General features: G+C 37.8%; 1 protein-coding gene across 1 annotated transcript in view; it reads right to left on the reverse strand.

The window, feature by feature from the left end:
* Positions 1 to 16,898, reverse strand: part of P3H2 (prolyl 3-hydroxylase 2) — a 256,762-nt gene that overhangs the window by 61,671 nt on the left and 178,193 nt on the right. Inside the window, exons 2-3 of the mRNA XM_007936013.2 lie at positions 6,198 to 6,350; positions 5,076 to 5,265 (exon numbers count right to left, since the gene is read on the reverse strand). Of these exons, the coding sequence (XP_007934204.1) occupies positions 5,076 to 5,265; positions 6,198 to 6,350 (343 nt within the window). The remainder of the gene's footprint in view (positions 1 to 5,075; positions 5,266 to 6,197; positions 6,351 to 16,898) is intronic.

Raw genomic sequence — 16,898 nt, forward strand, 5'->3', positions numbered from 1 at the left:
ATTTGGTTCCATTATGCGAGATATTAACATATTTCTATAATAGGTCATATTTTGTTCAGACTTTTTTTTTCCTTTTTCTTTCAGTTTCCTTTATTGGAATGGATGTGTGAAGAATTATAGAACTTGAGTAAGGAGATCTCCATTCCTTTCCAGCAATGTGCTGTACTGACTTCAGAGAATCATTAAAAGCAATCTGTAGGAGATTATCAAGCCCCAAAACCTGGTCTAGGCTGCTTGTCAAAGCTTTTTAATGGCCACTGGTAAAGGCAGGTATAGAGGCTAATGTGGGGTTAGAGGCAAATATCCCTGAAAACACAAAGTAGTAAAGTATAATAAAGGAAAAATCTACTCTTTCTCAAATGAGAGACTAAGTGTTAGAAAAATACCCAGTAACTGAAATGTGCAACACATATCAAATAAGCAGTGCTTACAAAACTGCAGGCAAATGCTCTGGCAGAAGCCCAGGAAAACAAAACCTTTTTTAAAAAAAAACTCAATAATTCAGATAGATAGACAATCAATTTATATTGATTCTAGGTAAAATGAATTGATTTGGAGTACATGTTTGCTGCAAATTTCTCATTTGGAAAATTGATTTTCAGTGAATTGGTCTAATTTCTAGTGTATGTTTTGATCACTCTTCCCTACTAGCCCATTTAAAAGACCTTACTAATTTATAACCTACATGCTCACAAACATAGAATATTATTTACTCTCTTATCTCTGAAAATAAGATTATAAAGATGTCATATCCATTCATTCATCAACTTATTCATGCATAAATATTTATTAAGCACTATTTACTGATCAAGGAGCTCTGGTGGCACAGTGCCTAAGGCCATTTGACTGCTAACCAGAAGGTTGGTGGTTAAAATCCACAACCCAGTCTATGGAAGATGAAGTAATCTACTTACTTAAAGATTTACCACCTTGGAAACCCAATGGGGGTCACTATGAATTGGAATCGACTTGATAGCGGTTTTCTTTTTTTTTCCCCCCCATTTAGGATCCCTAGTGGTCTTGTGGTTAAAAGCACTGGACTGCTACTGAAAGACTGGCAGTTCTAACAACCAGCTGCTTCATGCAAGAAACACGAGGCAATCTGCTTCCATAAAGATTTACAGCTTTGGAAACCCTATGGGGCAGTTCTACTCTGCTCTATAGAGTCACTATGAATGGGAATTGTTTTGATGGCAGTGGGTTGGTTTTGGTGGGGGTATCTGCCATTCACTACTATACTTACGCCATGTAGTGGATAAAGCATTTGGCTGCTAACTGAAAGGTTGGTGGTTTGAACGTATTAGGCGCTCCATGGCAAAAGATGAGGCAGACTGCTTCTGTAAGATTTATAATCTTGGAGATCCAATAGGGGTCTTTAAGAGTCAGAATTGACTCAATGGCAGTGAGTTTGGTTTTAGTTTTATACTCAAGCACAGGGTTAAGCACTAAACAAGACTGAGATTCAGGCAAGTGATAGAAGAAAACAATATTTTGAAGGACTAAAAGTTAAAAAACCAGCCTGACATATATAACAGATTAAAAGTAGTACAGCTGAAATTGATCAAAGTAAAAAATATTATGAAAGAAGAAGTAAACACACACACGGGCCAAATAATAAAACTCTTTGTTAAAGGTTTTGAGTTTTATTGCAAGTGCAATAAAAGTCATCAGAGAGTTTTAAGCAGGAAAATGTTGGTGATGTGAACAGACTTTCATTTTCTAGAACTTGATTTTCTGTACTCCACCTGCAAACAGAGTGAAAACTAACTAGGACAAGAAAACCAGCAAGCAGGCTATGATAGTGGTTAGGTTAAATAATATTGATTTGAATGAAGATAGTAACAAAAACGGTAGAGATAATAAGGAATTTTTAAGTGCTACCTGAAGTTACTATCTATCAGCTTTGTGATAAATGAGATGAGAACAGAAATTGAGGAAGATAAGGGATTGAACGGAGGAAATCTTGAGATAAAAAAAAAAAAAATAACTGAACAGAAGATTACCAAGAGCAGCTTGAGAAGACAAAGTATTACAATGAAATATGCAAAGACCTAGAGTTAGAAAACCAGAAGGGAAGAACATACTCAGCATTTCTCAACCTGAGAGAACTAAAGAAAAAGTCAAGCCTCGAGCTACAATAGTGAAGAATTCTATGGGCAAAATATTGAATGATGCAGGAAGCATCAAAAGAAGATGGAAGGAATACACAGTAACTATATAAAAAAGAATTGGTCAATATCCAACTATTTCTGGAGGTAGCATATTATCAAGGACATATGGTATTGAAGGAAAAAGTCCAAGCTTCACTGAAGGAATCAGCAAAAAACAAGGCTCCAGAAATTGATGGAATGCCCACTAAGATGTTTCAACAAATGGATGTCACATTGGAGGCACTTGACTCGTCTGTGCCAAGAAATTAGGAAGGCAGCTGCCTGGCCAACTGACTGGAAGAGATCTATATTTGAGCCCATTCAGAAGAAAGGTGATCCCACAGAATGTGGAAATTATTAAAGAATATCATGCAAGTAAAATATTGCTGAAGATAATTTAAAAAATGGCTTCAGCAATATATTGAAAGGAAACATCCAGAAATGTAAGCTGGATTCAGAAGAGGATGTGGAATGAGGGATATCACTGCTGATGTCAGATGGATCTTAGCTGAAAGCAAAGAATATTAGAAAGATGTCTGCCTGAGTCTTATTGACTATGCAAAGGCATGTGACTGTCTGGATCATAATAAATTATGGATAACATTGCAAAGAATGGGAATTCCAGAACACTTAAATTGTTTTCATGAGGAATCTGTACATACACCAAGAGGCAGTTGTTCACACAGAGCAAGAGGATACTGCATGGTTTAAAATAAGGAAGGGTGTGCACCAAGGTTGTATTCTTTCACCATACTTATTCAATCTGTATGCTGAGCAAATAACCCGAAAAGCTGGACTATATGAAGAAGAGTGTGCATCAAGACTGAAGGAAGAATGATTAAAGACCTGTGATTTGCAGACACAATCTTGCTTGCTGAAAGTGAAGATGGATTGAAGCACTTACTGATAAAGATCAAAGACTGTGGTCTCCAGTATAGATTACACTTCAACATGAAGAGAAGAAAAATCATTACAAGTGGACAGTAAGCAACATCATGATAAAAGGAGAAAAGATTGAAGTTGTCAGGGATTTCATTTTACTTGGATCCACAGTCAACACCCATGGAAGCAGCAGTCAAGAAGAAATCAGACAGTGTGTTGCACTGGGCAAATCTGCTGTGAAAGACCTCTTTAAAGCAAAGATGTCACTTTGAAGACTAAGGTGCGCCTGACCCAAGCCATGATATTTCCAATAGCCTCAAATGCATGTGAAAGCTGAAAAATGAATAAGGAAGACCGAAGAAGAGTTGATGCTTTTGAAGTATGGTGTTAGCAAAGAATGTTGAAAATACCATGGACTACCTGAAGAATAAACAAATCTGTCCTGGAAAAAGTGCAGCCACAATGCTCCTGAGAAGCAAGAACAGCCAGAATTCGTCTCACCTATTTTGATCATGTTGTCAGAAAGGACCATTCCCTGGTGAAGGAGATTTTGCTTGGTAAAGTAGAGGGTCAGAGATAAAGGGGAAGACGGATGGATTCACACAGTAGCTTCAATGATGGCAAGGATTGTGGGGATGGCACAGGACAGGTCATTAATTTGCATTTCTTTGAGTACCTGTGAAAAAGAACATTGTTTTTCTTATGTTTATAGTTTGTAACATATACATGCTCAATGAATAAGTGCTAAATATTATTATTGACTAAATTATACTTTCCCCACTTCTCAACTGTTTAGATCATAAAATTACAGGATCCAGAGGCAGAAAAGTATCAATCTCATTCCCAGCTTCATCTTAGTCTAGTTACTGAATCATTCTGAGGTACAATTTCCTTATTTAAAAAAGGAAGGGGAAGGTGGGTAGCAGTAATATCTGCCTACCTTTGTATATTAAAGGAGCTTTAGTGGTATAGTGCCTAAGGCATTTGACTGCTAACCGGAAGGTTAGGAGTTCAAACCCACCAGCCAGTCCACGGAAGGAAGACTGGGCAATCTACTTCTGTAAAAATTTACCACCTCAGAAACCCAAAGGGGGTCACTATGAGTCAGAACTGACTCGACGGCAGTGGGTTTGGTTCTTTTTGGTTTTTGTATATTAAGGATATGTACTCTTTTTTTGTAAAATTCTTCACATTTTTTTCCCATTTGTCATTAGTAATAAATTTGTTTTTATATCTTTAGCCTTAATCTTATATAAAGTTCCTATTTTTCTTATCTTTTGTTATGCTAAAAGCAGCTTCTCTTTTACTAATTATACAACTATTCTCCTGCATTTTCTTCTAATAGTTTTATTTTTTTGTTACATTTATATTGTTAATGTAAATAAAATTTATTTTCATGTATGATGTGTGGCAAAGAACTAATTTTTCTTGCTATAAATGATTAGGTAGTAACCAATTGATATACCAATTACTATATAATGCACATTACCAATTTATTTAAAATGGTACTTTGTCATATATTAAATTTCCATATATAATAAAATATCCTTTCAAGTAACTGATGATGAGTGAAGTGTTTACTGTTACATTGTTTGTAAAAATGAAAACTGCAACATCCATAATAAAAGATCAGTCAAATAAATTATGATGAACCAATATAACTGAATATAATCCAGTCAGGATATATAATTTGGTAGATATTCATGTACTTACATGAGAAGAAGTCCCCAATATATTGTTAAGCAGAAAACAAAACAAGAAAAAATAATCCTGAAAAGCAGTATTAATAGTCGAGTTATATTTTATACAAAATTAAGTAATAGTTATAAATAAATAAATACATAGCTACAATGCATATGAAAATTTCAGGATGATGTTCATGAAAATTTTATCAATGTAAATTTATGGGTATTGGATGGGAGAGACATATGAGACTTTCCCATTTTACAATACACACTTCTATATTATGTTGGAATATTTTTTACAGATTGTATGCAGTGTTTTCATAATCAGGAAAAAATAAAGAGAGAAAACAGGCTTTACCAGCAATGGCTTCATAGAGCCCAGCTTTATACCCTAAGTACTCATACTCTTCAAATCTCTGAGGTCCCTCACACAGGGCTCGGCACTCCATATCTTCATTGAAGTACTCTCTTAAAGCTTGTTCAAAGTACTTGATAGCCAGCTCAAAGTCATCAGCCTCATAATGTTTAACTCCTGCACCATAACTCTCCTGCAAAGAAACAGAAAAAGTTTATTTTTTTCCCTCAAGAGCACCCAAGAGGTGCTTGAACAGCAGGATAAAGAAAGGCTCAGGATCTTTTAGGTAGTGGAGATATTGGACTTTTGAGCCTCAGAAGGAAAAAAAAAGTTTGCACTGGAAGATGAAATGTAACTTCTCTGATTTCAGCTAACTGTAAACGATGAGAAGCGATTTACTGAGCAAGTAGATCCCTGTGGGCACCAACTTTCATTTTCTTCAGAGCACAAGCAAAGACTGCAGTTTCACTGTAATTTCTAACCCTTCTGCATCTAGGTAGGACCATAGAACAAGTACCAAACAGCAGATGTAAGTGACATCCATTTCCAGACCTTTTTTTTTCTCAAGAAAAAGGGGAGGAGGTTCCACTTAAAACCTTCCTCTCTTACCCTTTTCTGTGGTAATCTTGGAGAACGGTGACATCCCAAGATGAAAAACAAGTCCTTATAACATATTGTGATTCCAAATAAGATTTCATGTCAACAAATACTTACGTGTCTTTTAAAGCAAAGTATAAAAAGGAGAGGTAAAATGGAAAAAGCACTGGACAAAGAGCTGGGGAACTACAATGCGACCTTGAACCACTCGCATTGGCCTTGGCTGCTGTGTAAAATGAAGTGTCAGAAGGAGTTCCAAAGCTGAGACAGGCTGATTTATAGTGATACAGTGTTTTACTTTTCATCATATTATCCTGCTTTCCTAAGGTAATTTTATAATTTCCTTCATTTTTTTAAATGCTGATAATTAAAATATTTCATTTGCAAGCTCTTAAAGTATACAAATGTTGCTTTGTGGGGAATTGGGACTCAGTTTGGGATATCCAGTCATACAAGTCCACTTTGCACCAAAGGCAGCTTAGACACACTTAGCTCCATCTGGCTCGGGTGCGTATCCCCAGAGCTCACCAGGTGCGGTCTTGCTTCTCGATCTACCACCTGGAATGCTTCGAAGCCTGCCATGGTTCTGTAATTCTCGAGGTTCTGCTGCATTTCCATGTGTTCAGGGTTGGCCATGAAAAAGGTGTGGGCTGCTTCCAGTGCCTTTTCCAGCTGGTTAAGCTAGAGAGGAAAGAAGAACCAAATGAATGAAAATATTTCTAAATGAAATTCAGAGGACTTCTGACCAGCTCAAGATCTCACAGCTTAAAAATGGCAAGGCCAGGATTACCTCTCACGTTCGCTATATTAAACCTCTACACTAAAGTGTTGGGAGATTAACAGCATTCCTAAAATGATACGTGAAAATTCTGGCTTTGGTGAAAACTAATGAAGGAACTTTGTTTCAAGGTCATTCTCTTCTTTCTCTTTTCTAAACCATCTGTATTTTCTGGGAAATTGAATCTAGATGCTCCAGTTAGTTCTATTTTTAATCAAAATAATGAACTACCAGAGCTGTGCCACCTTCAAACTAAGTTTTCAACACTTTTATCCCCCACCTTTTTTTTCTGTTGTTTATTTTACCTAATCCTGAAAACAGTAGTATAAATGAAGTATGATTTTCCAAAAGATTAGACATACATTTTCATCCACTAAATGTGTTGTAGCTTTAGAAAGTGAAGAATACACAGTTAAAATAAAATTATCTCAATATATCCAAGATGCTAAAGGAGCTCTGGTGCAGTGGTTAAGGCATTCGGCTGCTACCCTAAAGGTCAGCAGTTCAAATCCATTAGCTGCTCCATGGGAGAAGAATGAGGCAGTGTGCTTCTGTAAAGATTTACAACCCTGTACATCCTAGGGGCAATTCTATACTATACTATAGGATTACTATGAATCAGAATCCTTACGATGGCAGTGGGTTTTTTTTGGGTGCAAGATGCTGAGTGCAGCACATAAAATGATCTACCACACTCCTCTGATTAAAGAATTTGATTAGAAACTTATGACTTTGATTCTCATTAGTGGGAAAGGAAAGGTTTTAAAAACTACTACACAGTCACTGTAAAGCTCCCCCTAAGCCACTTAATAGCAAGCTATGAGGTATTTTTAAATAGGATTAAATATCCTGAATTTAAGATATTTTGACATATGTTTAACCATGGAAAATCTCTACAGAGAGACCTAATTACTCCATGCCAGAAAAATGAATATTCAGACCGAGAGTCTTTTTCTCAATGAAATCAAAAGTATGTTACACCTATTTTAAAGTGTAAATAAATGAAAAGGTGTTATTGTTTAACAAGCGAATACAAAATCACAAAACAGTAGATGAGGCTCAGCTAGGGCTTGCGTAGAATTAAAAAAGCAGAAAGAAGTAGATAAACAGGCCCCTCTCCATCCCAAGTCACTACACTCTGGTGATACGTAAAGAATCTTAGCTGTCACCATGGAAAAGTGTAAACCACCTATGTAAAGACCTGTCATCTCCTCAAACTATTCTGGAACATAGAAAAGGATGGAATCCTCCCAAATTCATTTTATGAAGCAAGTGTAACTTTGATACCAAAACCAGGCAAATACATCATGCAAAAGGAAAACTACAGACCAATATCCTTCATGAATATAGATGCAAAAATCTTTATCAAAATCCTAGCCAATAGACTACAACAACATACCAAAAAAAATAATACATTATGACCAAGTGGTGTTCACATCAGATATGGAAAGATGGTTCAACATTAGAAAAACAATCAATGACATCCATCATATAAATAAAACAAAGGAAAAGAACCACATGATCATATCGATTGATGCAGAAAAGGCATTTGATAAAATCCAACACCCATTCCTGATCAAAACTCTCAACAAAATTGGAATAGAAGGGACATTCCTCAACATAATAAAGGGCACATATGCAAAACCAACAGCCAACATTATTCTCAATGGAGAGAGACTGAAATCATTCCCCTTGTGAACAGGAACCAGACAAGGATGACCTCTATCACTGTTTTTATTCTACATTGTCCTAGCCAGGACCATAAGGCAAGAAAGGGAAATCAAAGGCATCCAAATTGGTAAGGAAGAAGTCAAACTATCCTTATGATAGTGGTCCTATACCTAGAAAACCCAAGAGACTCAGTCAAAAAACTACTAGAACTAATTGAGAGATTTGGCATAGTGGCAGGATACAAGATCAATATCTAAAAATCAGTTGGATTCCTCTACACCAGCAAAGAGATTGCTGAAAAAGAAATAAGGAAATCAAGACCATTTGTAACAGTTACCAACAAAATAAAATACTCGGGAATAAATCTTACCATGGGCACAAAAGACCTGTACAAAGAAAACTACAAACCACTACTTCAAGAAACCATAAGAGAGCTACAAAATGGAAGAACATACCATGCTCGTGGATATAAAGATTGAACATTACGAAAATGCCAATTCTACCCAAAGCAATCTATACATTCAAAGCAATCCCAATCCAGATCCCACCACCATTTTTTAAGGATATGGAAAAACCAATCGCTGACTTTCTATGGAAAGGAAAGAGGCCTCGGGTAAGTAAGGCAATACTGAAGAAGAGCAAATTAGGAGGATTTCAAAACCTACTACATAACCACAGTAGTTAAAACTGCCTGGTATTGGTACAACAACAGACACATAGACTGATGGAATAAAATGGAGAACCTAGGAATAGATCCATCAACCTGTGGTCAGCTGCTCTTTCACAAAGGGCTGAAATCCATTAAATAAGAAAGAGATTGTATGTTTAACAAATGTGGTTGGCAAAACTGGGTACCAATTTGCAGAAAAATGAAACAAGATATGTATTTCACACCATACACAAATATATATATATATATATATATATATATACACACACACACACACACACATATACATACACACACATACACACATACACACACATAAACACACTAGAGGCCTTTGGAAGGAAGATTGGGCAATCTACTTCAGTAGTGATATCACCTCAGAAACCGAAGGAGGGGTTGCTATGAGTCTAATCTAACTCGACAGCAGTGAGGTTTTTTTTTTTTTTTCCAGTTTATATATGGTGTGTGTGTGTGTGTGTGTGTGTGTAATTTTATATATGAAGATGGCGCAATCTACTTCCGTAGTGATACTGCCTTGGAAACCCAAGGAGGGGGTCGCTATGAGTCAGGTCCGACTCCACGGCAAATAACAATGACATATATAAAATAAAATGCCATATATTTGTGTTGTTATTTGCCATCGAGTCATATCTGACTCATAGAGATAGCGACCCGTCTTTGGGTTTCCAAGGTGGTATCACTATAGAAGTAGATTGCCCAACCTTCCTTCCAAGGAGTGGCTGGTGGGTTTGAACCACCAGTCTTCTGGTTAGCAGTCAAGTGCCTTAAGCACTATGCTTCCAGTGCTCCTATGCCATATATTGTTGTTGCTGTTGTTTTTTTCCATCGAGTCAGACCCAACTCATAGCGACCCCTCCTTAGGTTTCTGAGGCAGTATCACTACGGAAGCAGATTGCCCCATCTTCCTTCTGAGAAGCGGCTAGTAGGTCTGAACAGTCAGCCTTCTGGTTAGCAGTCAAGTGCCTTAGGCCCCTACTTTTTCCTTGAGGAACTTTATAGTTTTAAGAATGGGGATCTCTGGTGGCACTGTGCCTAAGGCATTTGATTGCTAACAAGAAGGCTGGCAGTTCAAAGCCACTAGCCACTCCTTGGAAGAAGGTTGGGCAATCTACTTCCATAGTGATACCGCCTCGTAAACCCAAAGAGGGGTCGCTAGGAGTCGAATCCAACTCTATGGCGGTTGAGTTTTTTTTTTTTAATATGGCATAAATAGATTATCATGCATAACCCAAAATGCACAAACAGCAGAACATAAGCTAGATGAACGGGACCTTCTAAAAATTAAATTTTTATGTGCTTCCAAAGACTTCTCCAAAAGAGTCAAAAGAGAACTTACAGATTGGGAAAAAATATTTGGCAACAACATATCTGACAAGGACTTATTTCTAGAATTTATAGAAAACTCCAATACATCAACAACAAAAAGACAAATAATTCAATTAACAAATGGGCACAAGAATTGAAGAGACACTTCACCAAAGAGGATATTCAGGAGGCCAACAAACACACGAAGCAATGTTCATGATCATTAGCCATTAGAGAGATGCAAATCAAAACAACAATGAGATACCATGCTGCCCCAGCACTAGTAGCAAAGTTCAACAAGGCAGAAAATAACAAATGTTGGCGAGGATGTGGAGAGACTGGGACTCTCATACACTGCTGGTGGGACTATAAAATGATACAACCACTGTGGAAAGTAGTATGGCAATTCCTTAAGAAGTTGGAATTAGAAATACCATTTGACCCAGCAATTCTATTACTAGGTTTATTTCCTAAAGAAGTGAGAGCCAGAACAAGAACAGATATAGGTATACCCATGTTCATCACTGCACTATTTGCAATAGCCAAAAGATGGAAACAACCTAGGTGCCCATCAACAGAAGAACGAATACCCAAACTATGGTATATACACACAATGGAATACTGTTGTTGTTGTTTGCCGTCGAGTCGGCCCAGACTCATAGCGACCCATCCTTGGGTTTCCGAGGCAGTATCACTACGGAAGTAGGATTGCCCAACCTTCCTTCCGAGGAGTGGCTATGCAACCCTAAATAATAACATAGAATCTGCAAAACACTGCACAACATGGATGAACTTGGAGGATTCTATGCTGAGTGAAATAAGTCAGTCACAGAAGGACAAATATTGTATTGGTCTGTTATTGTAAAAAGTCAAGGAAAGATTTATATATGGAGGGCAATTTTCTTTGTTGGATACAAGAAGTGGGATGGGAGGGAAGGGAACACTGCTAGATAGGTAGAGATAAGTATTGGTTTGTGTGAAGGGAAGGGCAATATGCCAAATGTGAGTGATCAACATGGTGGCATTGAGGAAGAGGAAGACATAGAGAGGTGCATGGGAGGTACAGACAACAAAGATGAACCCTTTTGCACATATAGTACTGCATTGTCAGTGATGGCAAACATTGATCTACAGGTGCATAGATGGGTGCACAGGCTAAAAGACTAGGTATGTCTTCACAGGGGGAGTGTTACCATGACTATGTATAGGGTTGGCAGACAATATTTCTACAAGTGTATTGGTATGTTCTGTAAGAATTTCCAGGTTATAATTGAGCTGACAAGAGAGAACATTCTAGTCACTTCTTGGCTACAGCCAGCTATCCAGAGAGAGTGAGTAATTGGACCTGTGGGCTTGGGACCACAGTCAAAGGAGACATCAAGCTCAATTGGCATAACATACTACACAAAAACACTATTCCACATCCTACTTTGGTGAGTAGTGACTGGGATCTTAAAGTTTTCAAGTGGCCATCTAGATGAAATGCTGGGTCTCTTCTCATTCAGAACAAAGAAAAATGAAGAAAACCAAAGGGACATGGGAACAATTAGTCCAAGGGACTGGTACACCATGCGATCTTCAGCTTATAGGACTATGAGGCCAGAAGAACTAGATAGTGCCCAGACACCACTGTCAACCATCAACCACTCGGAGGGAGATCTATATAGGAGATCCTGGACAGAGTTGGAGAACAATGTGGAATAAAATTCAAAATCATAAAAAAAAAAAAAGGGACCAGGTTTGCTGGTATGATGGAGCCTAGTGGAACCCCTGAGACTATGGCACCTAGCTGCCTTTCATGTCTGGAGTTGAACCCACTCCTGTGGCTTCCAGCTAAACAGAAGACCGGCATATGAGCCGAACATTTACATTAGGTAGATACACTCTTTGGAGAGATCAATCATGGGAAATAGAAGGGCTGTGTATGCACAGGGAGGCAGCTCAGGGGCAGGAGAGAATGGGAGGGAAGGACATGGGGAAGACATGACTATGGGGAAGAATTTGGAAGAGAGCTGTTGCATTGTGGGAAATTGCAGTCAATGTCATGAGACAAAGTGTATGTGAACTGCTGTATGGAAAATGAATTTGCTCTGTAAACTTTCACCCAAATCACAATCAAAATTACAAAATTACAAAAAAAAAAAAAAAAAAAAAGACCTGCCATCTGTATGAAGAAGAACATGGCATTAGGAATGGAGGAAGATTCAGTAACCATCTGCAATATACAGATGACACAACCTTGCTTGCTAAAAGTGAAGGAGACTTGAAGCACTTACTGATCAAAATCAAAGCCTTCAGTATGGATTACACCTCAACATAAAACAAAAATCCTCACAAGTATATCAATAAGCAACAACAAAATAACTGGAAAAAAAGTTTGAGGTTGTCAAGGATTTCATTTTACTTGGATCTGCAACCAACACACTTGGAAGCAGTATTCAAAAAATGAAATGACATATTGCATTGGGCAAATCTGCAGCAAAATACCTCTTTAAAATGTTAAAGAGTAAAGATGTCACTATGAAGTTTCAGATGCACCTGACCCAATCCATGGTCTTTTCAATAGCCTCCTTATGCATGTGAAAGATGGACAATGAACGAGGAGGAATTGATGCATTTGAATTATGGTGTTGGCAAAGACTGGACTGTTAGAAGAATGAATAAATCTGTCTTAGATGGGGTACAGCCAGAATGCTCTTTGGAAGCAAGAATGACCAGACTTTTACTTTTATACATTGGCATGTGATCAGGAGGGGCTAGTCCCTGAAGAAAGATATTATACATAGTAAAGTAGAGGGTCAGTGGAAAATGGGAAGACCTCCAACAAGATGGATTGACACAGTGGCTGCAAAAATGGGCTCAAGCATGGCGATGCTTATAGGATAGTGAGGACCAGGCAGCATTTTGTTCTGTTGTATATAGGGTCATTATAAATTGAAACTGACTTCGATGGCTCCTAACAACAACAGAGCTACCACAAAGCACTACAATCTCATCTTATCCACATTTCTTTTTTTGGCACGTATGTTCTCCCTTAGACTATATCTATACTGGTATGTTTGTTTCTTCCAGTAGAAATTTCTGAAAACAAGGGCCACATGGCCTACTTATCTTTTATATTTTATTCTTTACATATACATATTACATATACATGACTATGATATGTCTAGAAAAGAGGAGGAAAAAACCCAAATCCTCCAACAAGTAAATTTTTTACACAGAAGTCAAAAGTATATTACATGTGAGTGTGCTTCATAAGCTATGGGATAGTAATACAGTTCAATAAAAACATCTCTAAAGTCTAGTCATACACATTGAGAGCTTCCAATACTGATTATTACAGATGAATGTTGTTCAGTGGCTCTTGAAAACTGTCAGCGTCTGCTGATAAACTAGTTCCTTTTACCAAATTTGTCCATATTGATTTTTTGGGGGCTTATTTATGACTTGATCCCTTTATAGCTCAATATTAAACATGATATCATATTCCCCAATATAAATATAAAAGAGATTTTATGACTTATGGTTGAACCATAAAATTGTTCATAAACAGGTCATGACTATACATTACTGTGAGCCTGTTCATAAAACTAGGATTGGCTGTTATATGCTATAAAAGAGGCCATTGTTTTGACTGGAAGCCTGATATTTTTGTGCTCTATAAACAGAAGGTTGGTCCACCAGCCACTCCACAGAAGGAAGACTAGACAATCTACTCCCATAAAGACTTACCACCTTGGAAACTCAATGGGGGTCACTATGAGTTGGAATCGACTCAATGGCAGTGAGTTTTTTTTTTTTTGAAATTAGATATTTGCACACATACATAGTAGAAGGAAAAGTCTAGGTGAACATGTATGTTCAATGTGTCATGCCACACTACTAGATGGAGCTTCCAAAGGCCTCGTAAGTACTAGGCTTCAGCTAAGGAAGAATGTTACCCACTACCGCATTGAAACAAAGAAAATGCAAACCATTTAAGAGCTCCAAATTTGACTTTTTTTCAGACCTAAACACGTGCACACAAAATACAAGAGAGAATAACACTAATATGAGGGTAAATCCATGCATTAGGAAAATAAATTCCAAAATTAAGAATAATTGAGGACAGGGAGTGATTTGACGAGGTAACATTGAACTTTTAAGGGAAGGCCCTGCCCTGCTGAGATGTGACAAAGCTGGTAGGATAAAAACTGGTGGAACCGCCAAGACTATGGCCCCTACTCACCCTTCAGGCCTGGATTTGAACTGGTGGAACCGCCAAGACTATGGCACCTACTCACCCTTCAGGCCTGGATTTGAACTTACCCCCTTGGCTTAAATCTCAGTCAAAAAAAATAGACAGGCCTAAGAGGTAAACAATTACACTAGGGAGGTACACTCCTTAGAACAATCAACCATGGGAGATCAGAAGGGCAGCATTTCTACAGAGAGAAAGCAATGGAAGCAGAAATGCATAGGAAAGCAGGCCATATGGAAAAGGTAACCACAGGCAGGAAGTTGGAAGAGAGCTATTACATTGTGGGGATTGTAATCAATGTCACCACACAAAATGAATATGAACTGTTGAATGGAAAACAAATCTGCTCTGTAAAATTTCACCCAAATCACAATAAAAAGCTGGAAGAAGGGGGAAAAAAAAAAAAAAAGCTCTGGTCATTTCCACTCTGGCTGTGAAGAGCTCAGCAAACATTTGCTCCTGCCAGTACAGAAGCATACTCATATGTGGCAGTCATGCTGCATGGAAAAAGAAATGAACACTGACTAAATCAGCACCCAACTAACATTTAGAAGTTACTCTATCCTTGACTTGATGAGTTAATGAGCTTCTTTTGATACACAAATAATTTTCTATAGCTAATAATGAAGGAGGCATTTCTAAAGCCCATACTGACTTCTCAGAAACCTCTGGTAGGTCCCCACTGATCACAAAAGAGATTCCAGAAACTCTGCACTAGGGCATTTAAGAACCTCCAAGATTTGGCCCCAACCTCCTTTCCTAGCATAACTTCTTTCAATCTGCCATCGTGCAATCTTTTCCCAGCAAAAAACTGAACTTCTGCAAGTTTTTTTTTTTTTAACATTCATCCTTACCAATCTCCTGGTCAAAAAATCACACACAGGCCCAGTATTCAAGTAATGTCCAACTTCTAATTTTACTCATTGACTTATTTAAACCAAAACCAAACTCATTGCATCAAGTCGATTCTGACCCACAGTAGCCCCTTTTGGGTTTCTGAGACTGTAAATCTTTAGATAAGTAGATCACCTCATCTTCCTTACGTGGAGTTGCTGGTGGGTCTGAACCACTCACCTTCTAGTTAAAAGCCAAATGCCTTATCCACCACACCACCAGAGCTCCTTATTCATTTATTCAGCAGATGCTTATTTTATACTAGCTCTGTGTCAGGCACTGTGGTAATCAATTGAAATGCTCATAGGGCCAAGATAGACAAAGACCTACTTTCTAAGTACGACATTCTCATCAAATGAGACAGATACATAAAAAGTCAATAAATCATTTAAGAAAGTGATTTCAGCTTGTGCTACATTCTTAGGAAGAAATAAATGAGCAAACAACAATATGAGCACTGACAGGGGTTGGGGGGGAGGAAGACTCTGTGATGTAATTTTTGAGCAGAAATCTAAATGCTGCAAAGTCAGTCATTAGCAGAACAGAAATAAAGAGACTTCCAAGCAAAAAGAAAGAAAATGAAAGATCCTAAAGTGAAAAATCCTTGGCATATTTGGAAATAAAATAGAGAGTAAGATAATCAGCATATAGAGAAAGAATTGTGAAGCAGTTGGGGAAAACAGATCACTTGCAGACTGTGGTAAAGGGTTTGAATGTTATTCTAAGTGCAAAAACAAACCACTGAAGTTCAAGGAGGGAAGATGCAAGATCTGGTAATATATTTTCACATGATAACTCTACCTACTATGTGGAATAGAGAGCTTTGTAGGCGGCAGGAGATGATTACAGAAATGCAGTTCAGAAATAATGCTTTGAATTTGCAAAGCAAATATAGGACAGCATATGTTAGTCACCCCTCCTTTTTTTTTTTTTAACTTTACTGATCCATAAAATGCTTGTGAGTAATTGTGTGTATATGTGTGTGTATTATAAAAACTGCTACAATATGATATCACCTAAACAATGAACAATTCTTTGCCTGGGATGAGGACTCCTCGTGCTGCAGTGTTTAAAGCACTCAGCAGCTAACCAAAAGGTCAGCAGTTTGAACCTATGAACTGTTCCATGGCAGAAAAATGAGCCAGTCTGCTACCACAGATTACTGCCTTGGAAGCCCTATGGGGCAGTTCTACTCTGTCCTATAGGATTGTTTTGAATTGGAAGCAACTCATTGGGAGTGGGTTTGGTTTTTGGTTTTCCCTGGGATATACTGTGAATATATAGAGATAGTAGGGAATACTAAAGAACTGGGATAGTAAATCAAGGGAAGAACAAGGTTTTCTTCCAAGTTCTTTCCTGGAGCATACTTGTGATACTTAAAGCCATGAGATGGTTGTGAGCCTCACTAAAGAAAGATGTGGTACTCCCAGAACACACCCTATATCTTCATATCTCTCTGCTTTTACTCTTGCATTCAGGATGCAGTTCTTTCCTGTCTCTGCCCAGTAGAGTCCCTGAGACTGGCTCTATGTGTATAAAAACCAAACCAAAACCACTGCTGTAGAGTTGACTCCAACTCATAAAAAACCTACAGAGTAGAACTGTCCCATTTTGTATCAAAGACTGCAAATCTTTATAGAAGCAGACTGC

The sequence above is a fragment of the Orycteropus afer genome, unplaced genomic scaffold, assembly GCF_000298275.1.
Source record: "Orycteropus afer afer isolate SDZICR_OR568_19922 unplaced genomic scaffold, OryAfe1.0 scaffold00032, whole genome shotgun sequence".
NCBI classification, from domain to species: Eukaryota; Metazoa; Chordata; class Mammalia; order Tubulidentata; family Orycteropodidae; genus Orycteropus; species Orycteropus afer.